This window comes from Globicephala melas, chromosome 8 (genome assembly GCF_963455315.2).
Source record: "Globicephala melas chromosome 8, mGloMel1.2, whole genome shotgun sequence".
Taxonomy (NCBI): Eukaryota; Metazoa; Chordata; class Mammalia; order Artiodactyla; family Delphinidae; genus Globicephala; species Globicephala melas.
Genome location: NC_083321.1, coordinates 49,771,360 through 49,790,029, shown reverse-complemented (window position 1 = coordinate 49,790,029; position 18,670 = coordinate 49,771,360). Strand labels below are relative to the sequence as shown.

Below are 18,670 nucleotides of genomic sequence, written 5' to 3'. Positions count from 1 at the left end.
TAGGATCCTCCTGGGCCCAGCACTCCTGAGCCAGCTTCCCTCTCTCCCCACAGTACCAAGAGAAGCAGCGGAAACGTGAGGCCGAGGAACGGCGCCGCTTTCCCCTGGAGCAGCGGCTGAAGGAGCACATCATTGGCCAGGAGAGTGCCATCGCCACAGTAGGCGCTGGTGAGTATGCGAGATGCTGGCCTGCACCAAAAAGGGCAAGGAAGCTCGCGGTCTGCCCTAGTGAGCTGTAGTCCTGCTGTCTCCATGCTGGGGAGAAGTGGCTAATAATATTACAACATAACATTTGTTGAATACTTCCTATGTTCCAGGCAGTGTTCTAAGCTCTTTGCATATGTTGTGTCATTTAATCTTTACAGCAACCCTATGAGGTTGGTGCCATTAAATTCCTCTTTTACAGATGAGGAAGCTGAGACAGAGCACTTCAGTAATTTGCTCAAGGCTGCCTTCGTATGCTTTGAATTTAATTCTAACCTTCATCTGGTCTACTGCCCCCACCCCACCCCCATTTTTCAGGTAGGGAAACTGAGACCCAGAGAGGAACAAGAGTTTGTCCATCACTAGTAATGTAGCAGTTGAGCCAGAACTAGAACTTTTATCTTCTGTCTCCCAGCACAGGACTCTGCCACACTTCAGTATAATTTGTCAGCAGCTGGTTCAATTTTGGGGAAAATATTCTGAACAAGTCTTGAGTGCCTTCTTCTCCACCTCAGAAGTTCTTTATGTCCGATACTTTGACCCCTGGGAGCTAGACTGCCTGCTGGTGTAACTCCTAATCTAATAGCCCTCCTCCCCATGCAGATCCCACTAGAGAGATATATCAAACTGAGATTCTGCTCAGGATGGTGGCCTCACTATTGTTCCTCTACTCAGGTGCATGACTCCCTGAGGGTGACCTCAGACAGGTGAGGTAAGGTCAGTGGAACCCTATGCCTGGCCTAGACAAGGGGTATCCCCCAGGGCAGTGGTTCTCAAAGTGGTCTCTGGACCAGCAGCACCAGCATCCTCTGGGAACTCGTTGGAAATGTAGATCTGAGGCCTCAGCCCAGACCTATGGAATAAGAAGTTCTCGCAGGGGGCCCCAGAAATCTGTGGGTTTTGTTTTTGGGGGTTATTTTTTAATTTATTTTTTTGGCCATGCCATGCAGCTTATGGGATCTTAGTTCTCCGACCAGGGATTGAACCCAGGCCCTCGGCAGTGAAAGCAGAGTCCGAACCACTGGGCCCCCAGGGAATTCCCCAGAAATCTGTGTTTTAACAGGCCCTGCAGGCAATCTGACGCTCAGCTCAAGTTTAAAAACTTCTTTCCGGTACTTCCCTGGAGGTCCAGTGGTTAGGACTCTGCGCTTCCACTCCAGAGGGTGCAGGTTCAATCCCTGGTCAGGGACTGGGATCCTGCGTGCCACGTGGCTTGGCCAAAAAAAAAAAAAGAAAATTAAAAACCTCTTCCCTGTGATGTCATGGTCAGTCCCACTCACATGTTGCATCTGGTGCTGCATCTAGTCCCACCAGATGCAGCCCAGAGACTGCCAAGGCCAGCACCAGTTCTCGCCAGTAAAAGGAGAAATGAGTCTGAAATTGTGGTGCCCCTCTGGAACATTCTGGAGTGGCCTTGTCAGCCCTAGGAAACCTATTAGAGGAGTCATTGAACAATGAAGGCAGTCACCCCTGTGACACACTAAGCCCAGCCCAGTCTCCATCATCCTCACACACCAGTGGGACTGTTAATTTCTCATTATATCTGTCATCAACGTCGTTTTTGCAAGTATTCACCAGATGCCTCACACACCAGTAGGCTCGTGAGCCCCTCATCAGGGGCCTGACCATCAGTGAATAAGAGGAGCCCATAGGGACTTCCCTGGTGGCACAGTGGGTAAGACTCCACGCTCCCAATGCAGGGGGCCCAGGTTCAATCCCTGGTCAGGGAACTAGAGCCCACATGCATGCCGCAACTAAGAATTCACATGCCGCAACTAAGGAGCACACTTGCCACAACTAAGGAGCCAGCAAGCTGCAACTAAGGAGCCCTGGAGCTGCAACTAAGGAGCACGCCTGCCACAACTAAGGAGTCCACATGCTGCAACTAAGGAGCTGGCGAGCTGCAACTAAGGAGCCCACCTGCCGCAACTAAGAAGACCCAGTACAACCAAAATTAATTAATTAATTTAAAAAAAAAAAAAAAAAAGAGGACCAGAGCTGCCTCACCAGCTAGAGGTCAGAAGGCTGCCTGCAGGCACACACAGGAGCCAGGGAAAGCTTTTATGAATACACAAGTTCCTGCTACTCAGGCCCAGACCACACCAGGCTGCCCTTTTGGGTCTGGATACAGACAGCCACCCTCAGCCACCACCTTGGAGGTGGCAACACCGCACTCTGTGTCTGAGGTAGAGGGGAAGGAGACCTGGGAACTCTTGAGTTGAAGAAGAGAGGAGGAGGAGCCCATGGGAGAGACAGGTGACCTAGCAGAGATCTGAGAAAGCATATCCTGCTGGAGTCCCATGTCCACTTGGGCCAGAACTGCAGCTGCCATCATGATATTTTCCCCCCACTTCTTACACAGCCCTTTCCCAGCAGGTTGCCTGCTCCTCTTACCTCCTGCTACTCACCAGCTTCTCAAGCCCATAAGCTGTGAAGCTCCCAGAAGTAGCTGGGGGGAGAGGGAGGATCAACCAGGGCTCAAATCGTAGGTGGGCCACTTACCAGCTGTGCAGCTCAGGCTGGTCATTCAGCTTCTTTGAGCATCAGTTTCCTCATCTCTGTACCGAGGAGCCAAATCCAGGACTGTCGGACTGTAAAGCACATGCTTCTTCCAGCGTGTACCAGATAGCACTCAACAAAATCTAGTCCCCTTCCTCAAGATGTTTACCACCTAGGGTTGGGTACTGTGCTCTACAGGTCAGGCCCACAGTTATTTCCTTCAACCCGGGACTTATCCCTAGTCCCAGCCCCAGACTGGTCTCTTCCCCAGGTCCTACATCACCTTGTCTGTCCCTGCCCTTGGCCCAGAGCAGGAGTAGATGATTCCACTCCCCACCTCCTAGGACCTGTCAGAATGTCTGCCCCGAGTGCTTCCTTCTATCCAAAGCTCCATTCTGTCACCCGAACTGCCTCAGATCTGGAGGCAGATCTTTGTCCTGTGGTATGTAGGTTGACCCTGCTATGGCTCCAGTGATGCTGGAAAAGATACAGAGGCCGTGGATGGCCTGGGCTGAGGGGTTGGTATGTTCTCTTCCATTTGTAAAGCAGTAACTGTGCACCCACCTTGCTAGAGGCCCTGCAGCCAGGATCACACTGATAATAGATTGTGTTCAGCTACAAACTCAGGTGAAGCATGAGGCGCTCTTTGGGTTGGAATTTGTGGCAGGTAAGCAGCAGCCAGTGCCTCAGGACCTCAAGACTGAAGTAGGTGCAGGAGAGGGAGGCGGATCTAGAGGGTAGGCCAGACCTCCCTGAGTCCTCTAGGCTAGTGTCAGATATGTGCTGGGGGCTGGCTGGGTGGAGCCTGGCACCCCAGGGGTACCACGAGGATGGGCAGGCAGAGAAGTGCCGCAGAATGAATTGATTTGATAAATGGCCATTTATTACCCTCACGAATTGACTGAAACCAATTTCGGTCACATCAACCCCTGGTAAGTGCTGGGATATTGATTTGTGCAAAGTAATACAGTGAATTTATCAGTGTGATCCCCAGCTGCAGGGCTTCTAGCAAGGCTGGCGCACAGTTACCGCCTTACAAATGGAGGAGATAAAGCACCAGCCCCACAGCCCAGGCCCCCATGGCCTCTCTGGTCTTCTGGGGTCACTGGAGCCAAAGCAGGACCAACCTACAGACCACAAGCCAGAGCACTGACATTGAAAGTGAGGCTCTCCATCCAGAATGCAGAGCCGTTCTTGAACATGGGGAAGGGGAGGATGCCTGTTCCACTGGGCAGACCTCCTGGGAGCTCAGAGCCTCTGTGCCCCACCATCCTCAGAAACGCAAGCAGTTGTCTATTCAGCCCATTCAGAGCTAGACTCCGCCCTCCTCCTCCAACCCACCCTCCTCCCATGTTCCTGTCTCAGTAAAGGCACTACCGTTCCCTGGTCTCCTAAATAGAAACTTAGGTGTTTCCTTGGTCCTTCCCTCCCCCTCACCCCTCACAGCCCATCAAGTTCTATCATTGTAACTCTCTGTTCTTCTCCCCTCTGTTCCTAATACCGCTGCCCCAGCTCAGGACCTCAGTATCTCCCATGTGAACCAAGCAGTGGCCTCCTCACTGGTGTCTCTGCCTCCTTTTCTTTCCCTGTAATCACTTCTCCCCAGCTAGAGTGAGCTTTGTAAAGTGTAGGGGAGAAAAAAAAAAACCTGTTTAAAATCTTTGAGTGGCTGCCCTAGCCTGGCACACAGGGCCCACCCCTGCTGCTCCCCCTCCTCGGTTGCCCCCACCCGTCCCCACCTGGCACTGCACAAAACGGCTGCTTCTGCTACCCCGCATGTGCTGTGTTGATCTTCTGCCTGCATTTGTTGATGCTGCCCCCTCTGCTTGTAATTCCCTTTCTTCTGGCCCCTTCCCCACCCCAGCCCTGCCCACCTCCCACACTCGGGCTGGTTTTTACTTAGCCTAACTCAGTTCAGGAGCAATAGACTGTAGACTCCTGAGGGCAGAGACCATGACTGAATCATTTTTGTTTTCCCATGTCCTGGCACAGCGCTCTGCTCGAAGTAGATGCTTAGTGAAGTTTGTCAGATTAATTATTTTGGTATGGCCCTTTGTCCATCTCTGATGTGCTCTGAGGAAAGAAGAGAAGCTGTAAGCCTGCTTTCTAGTTGTTCACAAGCATACTAGGAATGTGACTGTAGCGAAATAGTTAATTACAACACCCATACTACTCAGCCTTTGACCCTTTTTTCCCCAGACCTGCTCCAAGAAGCTTTTTCTGGGCAGCAGGTCATCCTACACACCCTGTCGCTCCCTCTGACCAGGGGCCTGTCCCCAGAACCCATTGCATCTGGTCCCAGTTGACTCAAGCCCATGAACTCCCCCAGGAAGCTCTACCACCTTGACTGCTCTTCCAAGGTCTGGCCCGAATTCAGAATCTCAACATCAGCCATGTGCACACAGTAGGCGCACCATCCTGTCTTGTGCTCCACGTCCCTCTTTGACTAATCCAAAAATGTACCTTCCTAAGCACTGCACCTTTCTGGACCCTCCCTTGGAGTCCTGTTTCTAATCTGAGAAATACATCCAGGTCATCCCTGAGTTGTAGAGAGGCAGTGACTGATTTAGAAAACTTCTTACAGTTCCACTTCCCCACCTCACCACTTCAGGTGTCCCTCCTGTGCGCCTGCCATTCTTATTGTCTGGACTGCCCTGCCCTTCCACTCACCTGCCGGGACCCTCAACACCGAGGCCTCCTCCAGGAAGCCTTCCTTAGCCCTCCACCTGGGTGCAGGGCCCTTTCTCTGGGCTTCCCGTGGACATCTTTTAAAACTGAACTTACCACATGGCATCAGTGGTCTTTCTCCCTCCCAAGGTCAGGAACTACCTCTCATTCAGGTCTGTTTCCCCAGGGTTGGTACACAGGTGTGTAAAAGGTTGAACTCAAGTGAACTCAAATGAACAAAGTCTGAGACCATCTTGACGTTCTGCCTCTCCTCAGCACAAATTCTGATCTCAGCCTCTTTCTGGAAGGGTGTCAATCTTCCCTTCAGGGATCCCTTACCTCACAGCATGCACATAGGCACATATAATGGGTGGGCTCAACAAAAGCTGTTTTTTGCAATTTTAATACGTAACCCCTTAGTAGCAATAGTTTGTCTTCAGAAAGACTAATCCTTACAGACTAAGAAGAGAACTCACTCTCATCATCCACCAAACCCAAGGCACCAGTATCCACTCAGTCAGCAGATACTTCTTGAGCTGTGCTCCTCGAACCTATAAGCTTAGATAGGAAATTGCTAATAGACATTTAGATGACTCAGCCATGGAGTCCCTCTGAAGGACAGGTTTCCCTAGGAGGTGGCACAAGCATGGAACAAACATGTTCCAGTTAGGTTAAAAAAATCTCTCCCACTGCATCACCAGAACTTATCAGGAAAGAAGAGTCAGCCTGCCCAGACTCCCCCGGAACCTTGAGCTAGATGGAGGCAAAGGCCTGGCATGGGAGGAGGAGGCAGTACTTTTGTCTCACTTTGGTTTTGCACACACCAGGGCTTTCCTCTGGAATGTCCCTTCATACCCAGACTGCCTGGCCATCTCTCCCTCATACTTCAGGCACAAATGGCTCTTCCCACACTTCTCCCAGTTGCTCCCATCCCACTTGGAACCCACAGTTTTCATAGCAGCGTTCAACCAAAAGGCACAAACCTTGTTTTAGGCTTCTTTGTAGGTGCCCCAGCACTCAACACAGAGCTTTTTTGCTGAGCAAATGAATAAGGCTCCCTGGAGAGAGGTTAAGAAGAGAGTGGAAACCTTATTCACCCAAGGGTAGTAGTAGTAGTAGTAGTAGTAGTAGTAGTAGTAGTAGTAGTAACCAGTTGAAGCCATAAGAGACTCTTGGGTCCAGGCCTCACTCTTCTCTGTAAAATGGGAGTTGAAGTGTCTGTTCTTTTCCCCTTGTGATTCCAGAAAAACCAAGAATTAATTCATTTAGTCAGCACACATTAAACCAGTGATGGGCAAGAGTCCCTCAGGAAGTAGAATGCCTAGCACATGCACCCACGGAATACACAGGTTGAGGCACACCCTCCCCCTGATACGAGGGCAGAGACAGATGAAACCTGTTCCACTGCCCCCCTTTGAGCCTCAGTCTCTTGTTCTGTAAAATGGAGGTAATGTCTACTTCTCTGAATTATTGTAAGGATGAAAGAGAGATCTGTAAAATAGCAAAGCTAATGGCAGCTGCCACTACTGCTGCTATGACTACCATTATTTTTATTATTATTCCATTCTTTGCAACTTATAGCCATTAACTATACTATACTATAGCCATTAACTCATTTTAATCTTCATGTGGGGCTGACTGAGCATGTATGGCTCTTCCCATTTTATAGATGAAGAAACCAAACCTCTAAATCAGTAAGTGTTTTACTCAAAGTCAATCAACTAATAAGTGGCAGAGCCAGGACTCCAAACTAGGTCCTGTAACTCCTGCCCTCTCCATCATACTGCCCCATAGATGAACATAGGAGTTAATGGAGCAGATGTGATGTGGTGGAATAAACAGGAAAGAGTTGTTGCAGGTGAGACTTAGGATGGTCTGGTAGTGGTTGACATGGTCAGGAGAAGACGTTCTGGTAAGGGGAAGAACCCAGCAAGGAGGCCCTGGAGCTGGCTCAGCATGTGGAGAGGCTGCCAAACCTGTTGGAGCTTTCAGAGATGGGACTGGCCAGAGAAGGGGCTGAGCTGCCTGCTCAGGGAACCTGACACCATCTCAAGCCCAGAGAGCAGTGGTCAGGATATGGTCAGGGGCAGGGGCTCCTGAGACCATGTATGGAATGGCTGAGCCAGCCAGACTGGAAGACTGCAGTGCGGTGGCTTTCCAGGTGAGGCGAGGGAATGAGGAGATGTTGTGGTAGGGGAGAGCCAACTCCTTTCTCTAAACTCCTGAAGCACCAGTTCATGCTCAGGAGCTAGCCAGAGCCAGGGTTAAAGCCCAGGTTCATTTATTTACCTGTGTAGTCTTGAGCAGGTCACCTAACTTCTTTATATATATTTCCTCGTCTGTAAAATGGGAATCAGGTTACCTGCCCTGCCAACCTCATGGGTTCATAACCAGCCTCAAATGAAGTTATGTCTACAGAAGTTCTTTACAGACTCTGAAGTGCTAGCAGAGGAAGTTGCTGCGTTTGCTTGTCCACAGAGCACCAATACCTGTGGCCACATCCCAAATGGGCCTATCCAGGTCTCTGTCTGTCCCAGCCTCTGCCCCAGCCTGACAGAACCCTGAGGCACCCAGCCTTGGTCCTCAGCCACCCTGCCAACCACACACCCCAGGGCCCGCCTTCCCCGGTCTTTCGTAGCTGCTTCCATTTTTCATTCTGTCGGACGCCATCTGCTTGGCCATTTTTCTCTTCAGATATTATTAGAAATATCCAGAGTTGTAATTGTTTAATGGTTGGCATTTTGCCTGTTTCACGGGGAGCCCAGATCAAGCCCACCCCAGACTCATGCCCTGGGTCTGGCAGAATTGACCAGGGACAGCTGTGCAGTGGAGTCTGCTTGGCATTATAAAGAGCTCTCTCCCAGGTGCATTATTAGAAAAGAAGGGGGAAAAGATGGCCCCTGGCGTAATCCAATTCCGCATTCTCCATGGTGTTTTTGAACTGCATAGCCCAGAGGCATGCAGCTCTTGGTGGGCTGGGAAGCTTCCTGAAAGAGAAGTCAAGATCAGAACCTCAGGTTCATGACACCTGGGGAACCCTGGTTCCCCAGGCCACCTGTCCGAGTGATGCCTGGATACTTTTGCCTCCCCAAATACCCCCATGAAGCCTGAATCCAGTTTTTGCTCAGCTTCTTTCCAACCTAGATTCTCAATTTAGCCAACTTTTGGAAGAGTGTGACTCCTTTCATATAACCCCTTCTGTCACCCTTGCCTCAACACACATCCACACATAATGTTCACAGAAGTCTAGCCTTTGCCACTTTACAGTATCTCCACCTCCCCAAATACCCCCACCCACAGGGTCTTGTTTCTGTCAGGACACTGGGGGCTCCCTCTCACCAGGCTGGGACTTCTCCATCTTCATCCCCAGCCTTCAGATACCTATGAGGTCTGTGGATTCCCATCATGGCCAGGCCTTCCAGAGGACCAAGCCAGTCAGTTTAGAGATGATCTGAGACCTAGCCCAAGGGAGAGGTTAGACAGTGTTTTCTCAGGCCCCTCTCAGGAGTCTCAGGGAGTATCTCCCAAGCAGGCAGAGTGGCTAGTCTGGTGTCCATGAGGTTGCACAGTTTTTTTTTTTCTGCTGAGGCCAGAACTAGAAAGTATCTTAGGTAGAAGCATTAGAGATTGAGGTGACAAAGCCCACAGTGTGGACCTGAACTCCTAAGACAGGGATTCGAGACCTCTTTGATCTGATCCCACCCACAAGTACTCATGTTCATTCCTGTCTCTCCACCTCTGTCATGCTGCTGCATTTGCCCCCTCCAGATCCCACCCAGTCTCTGTGATCTGTCATCAGTCCCACTTCTTCCAAAAGCCTTCCCTGATCTCTCCAGCCGCTTCTTTGAAACCCAGCCACACAGATTATACCACACAGTATAGCATTTAGGATCTTTGCACCTCAAGAATGGACGATGCTTCCCTAAGACTGTCAACTCTTCCTCCATTGACTTGGTTTCCATGCCTTGTCCTCTGACATATATCCTTTTGCTCATCTCCCCTTAACGCTCTGGGGACCAGACCATATATGCTGTTCCATCTGCAGGATGACCTTGACATTGCACAGTGGTCTCTCCCCTTCTTCTGACGGCCGTGTTTCCGTTTATGGCAACCCAAATTGATACTAGCTTTTGTAAGTAACCATATGTGACAAAAAAAGAAGACAGGTTTAGAGATGCAACTCTAACATCTCCACCAGTCAGCTGGTAATCTACTAGTTGTGTGACTTGGGCAGATCTCTTTATCTCTTGTTTCAGTTTCCTGTTCAGTATGATGGAGTTGAAAATAATATTTTCCACTCAGGGTATGGGTCTTGAGTAATAAAATGTTGGCGATTTTTCCATTGGGCCTAGCAGATAGCATGTTTAATAAATGATTCTTCTGATTGTTCTGCCTCATTCTGTTCCTACTCTTATACTTGAGTGATGCTTCTGAGCCTGACTCTCCCACTCTGTGGTTGGGCACTTAATTTCCTCATCTTGCACATAGAACCCTTGAAGAGGACAGGTCAGCACTCACTCTAGCAGAGCTGAGCCCTGGGGAACCTAGTACGTGTTTATTTCCGTTCCCCTACCTCTGCCCAGTGGAGGCCATGTTGGTGGAGGTGCTAACCAGGTGGCTCACCCTTCCATGCCCTGAGCTCCACACTACCCTTCATTGGCTTCCAGAAAGTGCATTTGGCTGTATTTCCTAACGGCAGATGAGACCTTAGTTCCCCCAAATGGGAAAGAGTTCAGAGCTCACACCCCAGATCCCCAAGGGCCTGCCATGGGCTTCTGCCTCTCCCATTTGCATAGGGGCAGGCTCAGACTCCTGCCAGTGGTGAGTAGATGGGTTACCAGTGGAGAGCTAAAGTTCCTCTCGAATTCTCCTTCACCAGCCCCCCACCCCCTTCACCTCCATTCACCATCCACCCGCCTTTCAGTTTCCTTGGCAACGCTGAGTGCTCATCCTGGAAAACTTTATCCGAAATCTGCTCTGGGCAGCTTTCCAAATCCATGCTAACCTGATTAGGTGTCTCTAGGGGCCTTGCCAGCTAATCAGATTAGGCAGCACTAATGGTAGTGAGGACTTTGAGTGGGCGCAGAGCAGTAAAACATATTGTATACTTAGTGATAATTATCCTGCCTTTTGTGTCATTGATTTATCTGCCTCCCTCCCTGTCCTCCCGTCTTATGTGTTTGGCCATAGCGATCCGGAGGAAGGAGAATGGCTGGTACGACGAAGAACACCCTCTGGTCTTCCTCTTCCTGGGATCATCTGGAATAGGTAACTGGAAGTAGATCAGCCTGTGGGGAAGGAGAGCTGGAGGAGCCCCAGCTGCTATGGGCCAGAGTCACACGACCCACCTCTCATTCAAATCTAGCTCCCAGAACAACTTCCTCCAAATTACAGAGCCAGCAAGAGGATCATCTGTCACATTAGGAACAGCTGGAATTATGCCCCTCTCTCTGGAAGCTGTGGTGTAGGACCTACTTCACCTGGAAGGCCAGGCCCTTGGGGTCCTGTGAGTCCTGGTCCAGCCACTCTGCAACCCCAGAGGCTGCCCTTTAGGAACTGAACCACCTCCACTGCCCAGTGCACCAGCCTTATCTAGTGTAGCCTGGGACATAACCCTCTAGGAAGCTAAAGAAAGCCCCTGATGGCCAGCACAGTGCTAAGTGCATAGCAAAATTGGTTGCAGTGAAATGGGTCGGGGATTTTTATAGCCATTTGGGCTGGGTTATCTGAGGCATTCTCACCCCCTCACTCTCTGCCCTCACAGATACTTCCCACTGCCACCACCACACCACCACCACCTCCCGTTGTCTTTTTGTTTTTCTCTCTCCCATTGTCTTGATAGGGAATTTCATGCATCTGTTGCCTCCTCTTCCCCTCTCAGCATCTTCATGGGTGCTCCCTCAGATGTAGGGTCCCAAAGGGTTACCATTACCTCACATGATACTATAGAACTTGACCCATGCCAGATAGTGACTTCCAAAGCCTTGACCACCATGCCAAATGGCCCTTCAGAGCCACCACTTCGGTATTATCATTCCTTCTTTATGTTACAAAGCAAGGCTGTGAAGCCAAGGAGAGGTGCTTTTTATCCTCTCCCAGCCTCTATTTGGCCTGTGGCTCCAGGGCCTGGCTGGATGGCAAGACTGTGGGTGTCCAGAGAGATACAGTGCAGTGAGCCAGGAAGTCAGGGTGCTCCTAGGACAGGCAAGGTTTATGCTGGGCTTCAAAGGACAGGATGGCTCTGGATTGTAAGAGTCAACCTCTCACTCTTAGGATGCTGCTGTAGAGAAAAGGCTTCAATCCCCATCCACAAAAAATCAAGATGCAATGCAGACTTTGATTCTGGTCCCAGTTTTACCATTAATTCCCTTGGTGACTTTGAGAGAGTCACTGACCCTCTCTGAGCCTCAACATTCCCATCCATAACATACATTATTTCCAGCATCCATGCATTTCTAATATGCTTTCATCACAGGAGATAGTCATCTGGTCCTAACCCAACACTTCTCTTTTCCTTCTTATTAGGAAAAACAGAACTGGCCAAGCAGACCGCCAAATATATGCACAAAGATGCCAAAAAGGTAAGGGCTGGGATCTACGCCCAATTGGCAGGCCATGGAGAGCTCACCACTCCTGCTAGCCCAAAAAATCCTAGGCTCCCTGAATCTGGCAATAGCCAATCAAAAAGATGGGCCCTGGCCCAGGAAGCAGGCCTCAGCTATGGCCCCAACTTGGCCACCAATTGCTCCAGGAATTTGGGCAAGTTATTCAACCTCTTTGTGCCTCAATTTCTTCATCTGTGAAATAGGATGAATAATCCTTGCCCTGCCTGACTCTTGAGGCACTTGGGAGAACCCAGTGAGATTCATTTATACAACATTTCTAAGCATCTACTCTGTGCCGGGTATTGTACTAGATCCTGATAATACAGCGTTCATTAAGACACTCCCCTGCCCTGAGGAGCTCAGTCTTGAGGGGGAGACAGCTTTAGAAACATATCACTACTGTCCAGTGCCATCAAGGCCATGCTAGAGGGAGTCTCAGACCTGTAGGAGAAAAGTTTTTTTTTTTTTTCTTTTTGCGGTATGCGGCCCTCTCACTGCTGGGGCCTCTCCCGTTGTGGAGCACAGGCTCCGGACGCGCAGGCTCAGCGGCCATGGCTCACGGGCCCAGCCGCTCCGCGGCATGTGGGATCCTCCCGGACCGGGACACAAACCCGCGTCCCCCGCATCGGCATGCGGACTCTCAACCACTGCGCCACCAGGGAAGCCCCATTCTACATGACCTTTAAAACATGATTTCTTAATGCCCTAAGCTATGAGGTGGTCAGTCTCCTTTTTCCCATGACCCAGAGGCCTGGATTCTCCATAGGACAGGGCTGTGCCCATCCCCTTATTCAGACTCTGGCTTTCCAAGGCCTGCTCAGTTTGACTTTCTAGACTGACAGGAAATACTTTCACACAGACAGAAATGTCAGAGCAGTCCTTGGAGATTGCAGAAACATTTCAACTTAAAGCCACACATTCTTCTTCCTACTGGCCTTCCCAGTGTGGAGGCATCACAGGTTGCCCATGACCCTGGATGCCCTTGCCTACTTTCTGTGGAAAGCCTCCCCAGCTGAGGTGATGAGGAATTGCCCAGGCCTCCGCCAGCCAAACTGCCAGCAACAGAGTCCTGGCCACCTCCTTTCCTGCTTTTGCCTAGCTCCCCCTTCACCACCTCCCTGAGGGCCTGGCAGCCACAGAAACAAGGTAGCTCAGGCTGTGTCCTTCTGAGCTGCATTCATAGCCCCCTTCTACTGACTCGGCCAGTAGCTGTCTGTGAGCTGTCTCAACCAAAGCTAGAGCAGACCCACTCAACAGGCAGGCAGGCAGGCAGGCAAGAAGCAGCGCATGGCATGCTAATATGCTCCAACCGAAATAGCGTTTTTAAGACAATTCATCAGGTTGGCAGCGATTGAAACAATTAGCACTCTGGAAAGGGCCATAAACTAGCAAGACTATTAGGGAAGATGCAGTTATGGGCAGGAACCACCTGATTAGGGATGAAGAATTCCGAGTGGTTTAATTTTAATACTGTCAGAAAGGTTAATATTTAATTACAAATCATAATCTCCTTATCCAAGCTGTCTTAATATGTCTTCATACACAGTGGAAGTAGAAGGAAGGTATCTGCTGACTTGCTGGTGTAGAAAGGAGAAGGGGCTTGATAAAAGACTGATGATGCAGGTCATTTTTCAGTTGGAGCATCTAAACAAGAGGCAGATTTCCATCAGTGCAGTGTGTCCTGAAAGCTGATGATGGCATCCTTCAGTACATGCCTCACCTAGGAGACGGAGTTAACACCGTCACCACTTGGAGTCAGTGGCCTGGGTGATCCAGGCTCTGGAGTCAGCCATTCCTTGGCACAGGTTCTACTGGTCCTAGACGGGTTGCTTTACCCCTCTTAAGTTTCAGCTCTTGCCTCAAAGTGAAGCTAATCAGTCCTGTGTCTAAGGTTGTCGTGAGCATCAAGTGAGATACTATGAATCACAGAGAACACAGGTTCTAGCACCCAGTAAGTGCCTGATCCCTTGTCTTATATTTATTCATCACTCTGTACTTTCCACAGCAGTACTCCCATCCATTGTCTTATTTGATCCTATAAGGAAGATAGCATAAATGCTAAATTAGACCCACTTTTTAGATGAGAGAACTGAGACCCTACAGCGTTAAGCATCCAGAGTCACCTGTTAGGGGAAGAAGTAAAATCAGAATCCAGTCTCTCAACTCTTCTCTCAGAACTGTTGTTCTCAGCCACAGGAGGAGGCTAGATTATAAACTTGTCCATTTGTCCCCATGTCACATAGGGTGATGAGAGGCATGAGAAGCCCAATATAACCATGTATTTTATTTTTAAATCATAATTGTTGCTTCTATAAAACTTCTACCTTCACCAGCCCTGAGGACCAACTCATTACAGCATCTGTGTCTAGCATAGACATTCTCTGGACATGTAACAGGCATGTTTGAAACCTGCCTTCAAAATCTGAGGGTTTTGGGCTTCCCTGGTGGCACAGTGGTTGGGGATCCGCCTGCCAATGCAGGAGACAAGGGTTCAAGCCCTGGTCCGGGAGGTTCCCACACGCCGCAGAGCAGCGACGCCCGTGCGCCACAACTACTGGTCCTGCACTCTGGAGCCCACGAGCCACAACTACGGAAGCCCACGTGCCTGGAGCCTGTGCTCCGCAACAAGAGAAGCCACCGCAATGAGAAGCCCACGTACCGCAACCAAGAGTAGCCCCCGCTCACGGCAACTAGAGAAAGCATGCACGCAGCAGGGAAGACCCAACGCAGCCAAAAATAAATAAATAAATAAGTAAATAAAATTGAAAAATAAAACAAAATCTGAGGGTTCTGGACTGTAAGCTGTCTAACCAGGGTACCTGACATCACCAGGACCCACGGAGTGATGTGTGGGAAGTGTCATGTACAGGGCCCAGTGTAAAGGAGGACTGAGCACTGACCTGGGAGTTGGTGACTTGAATTCAAGTTCTGGCTCTCTGATCCTTAGTTTCCTCATTTGTAAAGAGTCACAATACCTCCAGACCTGGCTGCCTCTCAAGGACTTGTTTGCACATTTTCATAATTTCTTTTTTATTATTAATTTATTTATGTTTGGCTGTGTTGGGTCTTCATTGCTGCGTGCGGGGGCTACTCTTCGTTGCAGTGTGCGGGCTTCTCATTTGCGGTGGCTTCTCTTGTTGCGGAGCACGGGCTCTAGGCACGCGGGCTTCAGTAGTTGTGGCACACGGGCTCAGTAGTTGTGGCTCGAAGGCTCAGTAGTTGTGGCATATGGGCTCAGTTGCTCCATGGCATGTGAGATCTTCCCAGACCAGGGCTCAAACCTGTGTCCCCTGCCTTGGCAGGTGGATTCTTAACCACTGCGCCACCAGGGAAGTCCTGTAATTTGTTTACCAGACTTGTGAGCTTATTATTTTTCTCTCATTAACCTCTACTATTTCTCCCAAATTGAGCAGCTTTGTTAACTCCCATTATTAGGGTTAATAATCCTTGAGAAGAAACCTTAATGGCATTCCGTGATTTCATCCTGAAGTAGGGTGGTGAAGCCCTAACGACTGCAGTTATAGTGGCAGTATGATGAAGGGATCAAGAGCAGGGCTCTGGGTCCAATGCTAAACTACTCTGTGGAGTTGGCTGAGATCTCTGTTTACATCAGTTTTCTCATCTGTAAAATGGATTCAGTAATGGTGCCTGTCTCATTGGATTGTTATGAAGGTTAAGTGAGATAATGATGTAAAATGCTAAACACCATTCTTGGCACATAGTAAGCAATCAGTACATGTTAGATATAATTGTTATTATTGTTGCCTCACTTCTAGATAACCCTAAGGTAAGATCATTTGAAACCAAAATTATTCTAGCCAAGAAAATCAAGCCCTTAGATTTGTTGAGAGTTACTCAGCAAATCAGTAGGACTAGGATAAGAACCCAGGTAATTTGACATAAGCGTAAGTGAGCACTGAAGTCTGTACTCCCTGTTATCTTGGGGCATTGATTGACACTGGGTCTGGACACAAAGCTCAGAACCCTTCAAATGAAGATGCCAGGAGCCCAGCTGATTGATGGAGTGGGAAATATGAGGCAGGAGGGTAGAGTGGCTAAGAGCACAGGCTTGGAGCCAGATTGTCAAGCTTGAGTGACCTTGGGCAAGTTACTTTAATCTGTGGCTCGGTTTTCTCATCTGTAAGGTGGGAATGATAATACTACTTTTATCTCATAGACTTACACACATTCTAAGCCCTTTATAGCTTGCTTATTTAGAACATCGCCAGACACATAGTAAGCGCCCAGTGAGTGTCACCTATTATCCAGATACCCATCTCGTGGCTTCCAGCTCATTGCTCCCTCTGGGCAGCACTCCCAGCTTCCCCATGTCTATCTTCCCACACTTCCTGAAGCCAGTGTTTCTCTTGGCCGAGCTGCCTGGGTCCCTCTGAAGATGCTTGCTGGCAAATGCTCTGTGTCCTCTGATAACACACCCTCATGACCTTAAGAACTTCTCCAAGGCCTTTCCAACCTCTTGGATTAGGTCCTCTCCTCAGGCCATGACATAAAGGAGAAACAGCGAGAGGGCATAAGGGCCTGAGTATATAGGAAGAAACTGCAGCTCCAAAAGGGAAAGCAGCCAAGGCCACACAGATAGTGGAGAACTGGGGCTGGAAGCCAAGCCTTGGGCTCTTTCTGCCACCCTATACCTCACGTACAGAGTGACAGGACAGAGAAAAAAATAGAATACATCACAGACTGAATTTCTGGCCAGCAACTGAACTAGAGTATAACCTGGATTTCAGACATAGCTACCTCCCTCTCAGGGTCTTGGCGCGCCCTCCCTCATCCCCAGCTCTCAGGAGAAGCATAGGCAGTGGGTGCATTCTCTTAGCTGGAAGCATGTGCCAGTAGGAGAGGAGCCTGAGGAGTCTCTGGGGAACCCTGATCTGGGTGGAGAGACAGGGCCTCTGAATGCCCTTATAATGCCCTAAATCCCTAAATTCTTCATGAAAAGTCATGGGCATTCTGCTTGTTTTAACTCGCAAATCCCACTCCAGAGGGTGTGCTCTTCCCCTGGGGCTAATTATGGTCGGGCCTCACCCCAGGGGGCCAGTTCCCTGGAAATCAGCCCTAGGCCCAACCATGGAGAGAGAAGGGCTGCAAGCTACATTCTAGATAGCTCTTAAGTGAAAACATGTAAATAAATGAGAAAGATTTATTAGTTTAAAAGAAAAGTAGGGGGCTTCCCTGGTGGCGCTGTGGTTGAGAGTCTGCCTGCCAATGCAGGGGACACGGGTTCGTGTCCCGGTCCGGGAAGATCCCACATGCCACGGAGCGGCTGGGCCCATGAGCCATGGCCGCTGAGCCTGCGCGTCCGGAGCCTGTGCTCCGCAACGGGAGAGGCCACAACACTGAAAGGCCCGCATACCGCAAAAAAAAAAAAAGAAGAAAAAAAGAAAAGTAGGGACTTCCCTGGTGGCGCAGTGGTTAAGAATCCGCCTGCCAATGCAGGGGACACGGGTTCGATCCCTGGCCTGGGAAGATCCCACATGCCGCGGAGCACCTGGGCCCGTGTGCCACAATTAGCCTGCACTCTAGAGGCCACGAGCCACAACTACTGAAGCCCACGTGCCTAGAGCCCATGCTCCACAATAAGAGAAGCCACTGCAATAAGAAACCTGCACACCGCAACAGAGTAGCCCCTGCTCGCTGCAACTAGAGAAAGCCTGCGCACAGCAACGAAGGCCCAACGCAGCCAAAAAATAAATAAATTTATTTTTTTAAAAAAACTGTGATAAAAAAATTTTTTAATAAATAATATAAAAATAAATTGGTGCAGCCACTGTGGAGAGCAGTATGGAGGTTCCTTAAAAAACTAAAAATAGAGTTACCGTATGTCGCAGCAATCCCTCTCCTGGGCATATATCCAGAAAAGACGAAAACTCCAATTTGAAAAGATACATGCAGCCCAGTGATCATTGCAGCACTATTTACAATAGCCAGGACATGGAAACAACCTAAATGTCCATCGACAGACGAATGGATAAAGAAGATGTGGTACATATATACAATGGAATACTACTCAGCCATAAAAAAAAGAATGAAATAATGCCATTTGCAGCAACATGGATGGACCTAGAGATTATCATACTAAGTGAAGTAAGTCAGACAGAGAAAGACAAATATTGTATCGTACACTTATATGTGGACACTAAAAGAATGATACAGATGAACTTATTTATGAAACAGAAATAGACTCTCAGACGTAGAAAACAAACTCATGGTTAACAAAGGGAGAAGGGGGAGAGGATAAGTTAGTAGTTTGAGATTAACATATACACACTACTATATATAAAAAAGGTAAGTAATAAGGACCTACTTATAGCACGGGGAACTGTATTCAATATCTTGTAATAATCTATAATGGAAAAGAATCTGAAAAAGAATATATATATGTATATATGTGGGTGTGTGTATGTATAACTGAATCACTTTGCTGTACACCTGAAACTAACACAACTTTGTAAATCAACTATACTTAAAAAAAAAGAAAAAGGGGCATGTGCCCACATAGACTTGCAAGGTTGAGGGCACCATGGAGCTGTCTGGGTGCTTGTTGCTCCCCTCCATCTCATCATGATCCCACGCTGATGGTGACTGACTTTGTCCATGTCAGCCTGCCCCACTCAGGTGCTGCTAGAGACCAGAGACATAGCTCCAGTGCTTGGCACACACAGTATGCCCTCAGG

At 49.1% G+C, this 18,670-nt stretch overlaps 1 protein-coding gene across 2 annotated transcripts in view; it reads left to right on the top strand.

The window, feature by feature from the left end:
- CLPB (ClpB family mitochondrial disaggregase) overlaps positions 1-18,670 on the top strand; it is a 163,197-nt gene that overhangs the window by 118,373 nt on the left and 26,154 nt on the right. For both annotated transcript variants that reach the window (XM_060303638.1, XM_030831115.2), the window contains exons 7-9: positions 54-168; positions 10,561-10,638; positions 11,896-11,951. In XM_060303638.1, the coding sequence (XP_060159621.1) occupies positions 54-168; positions 10,561-10,638; positions 11,896-11,951 (249 nt within the window). The remainder of the gene's footprint in view (positions 1-53; positions 169-10,560; positions 10,639-11,895; positions 11,952-18,670) is intronic.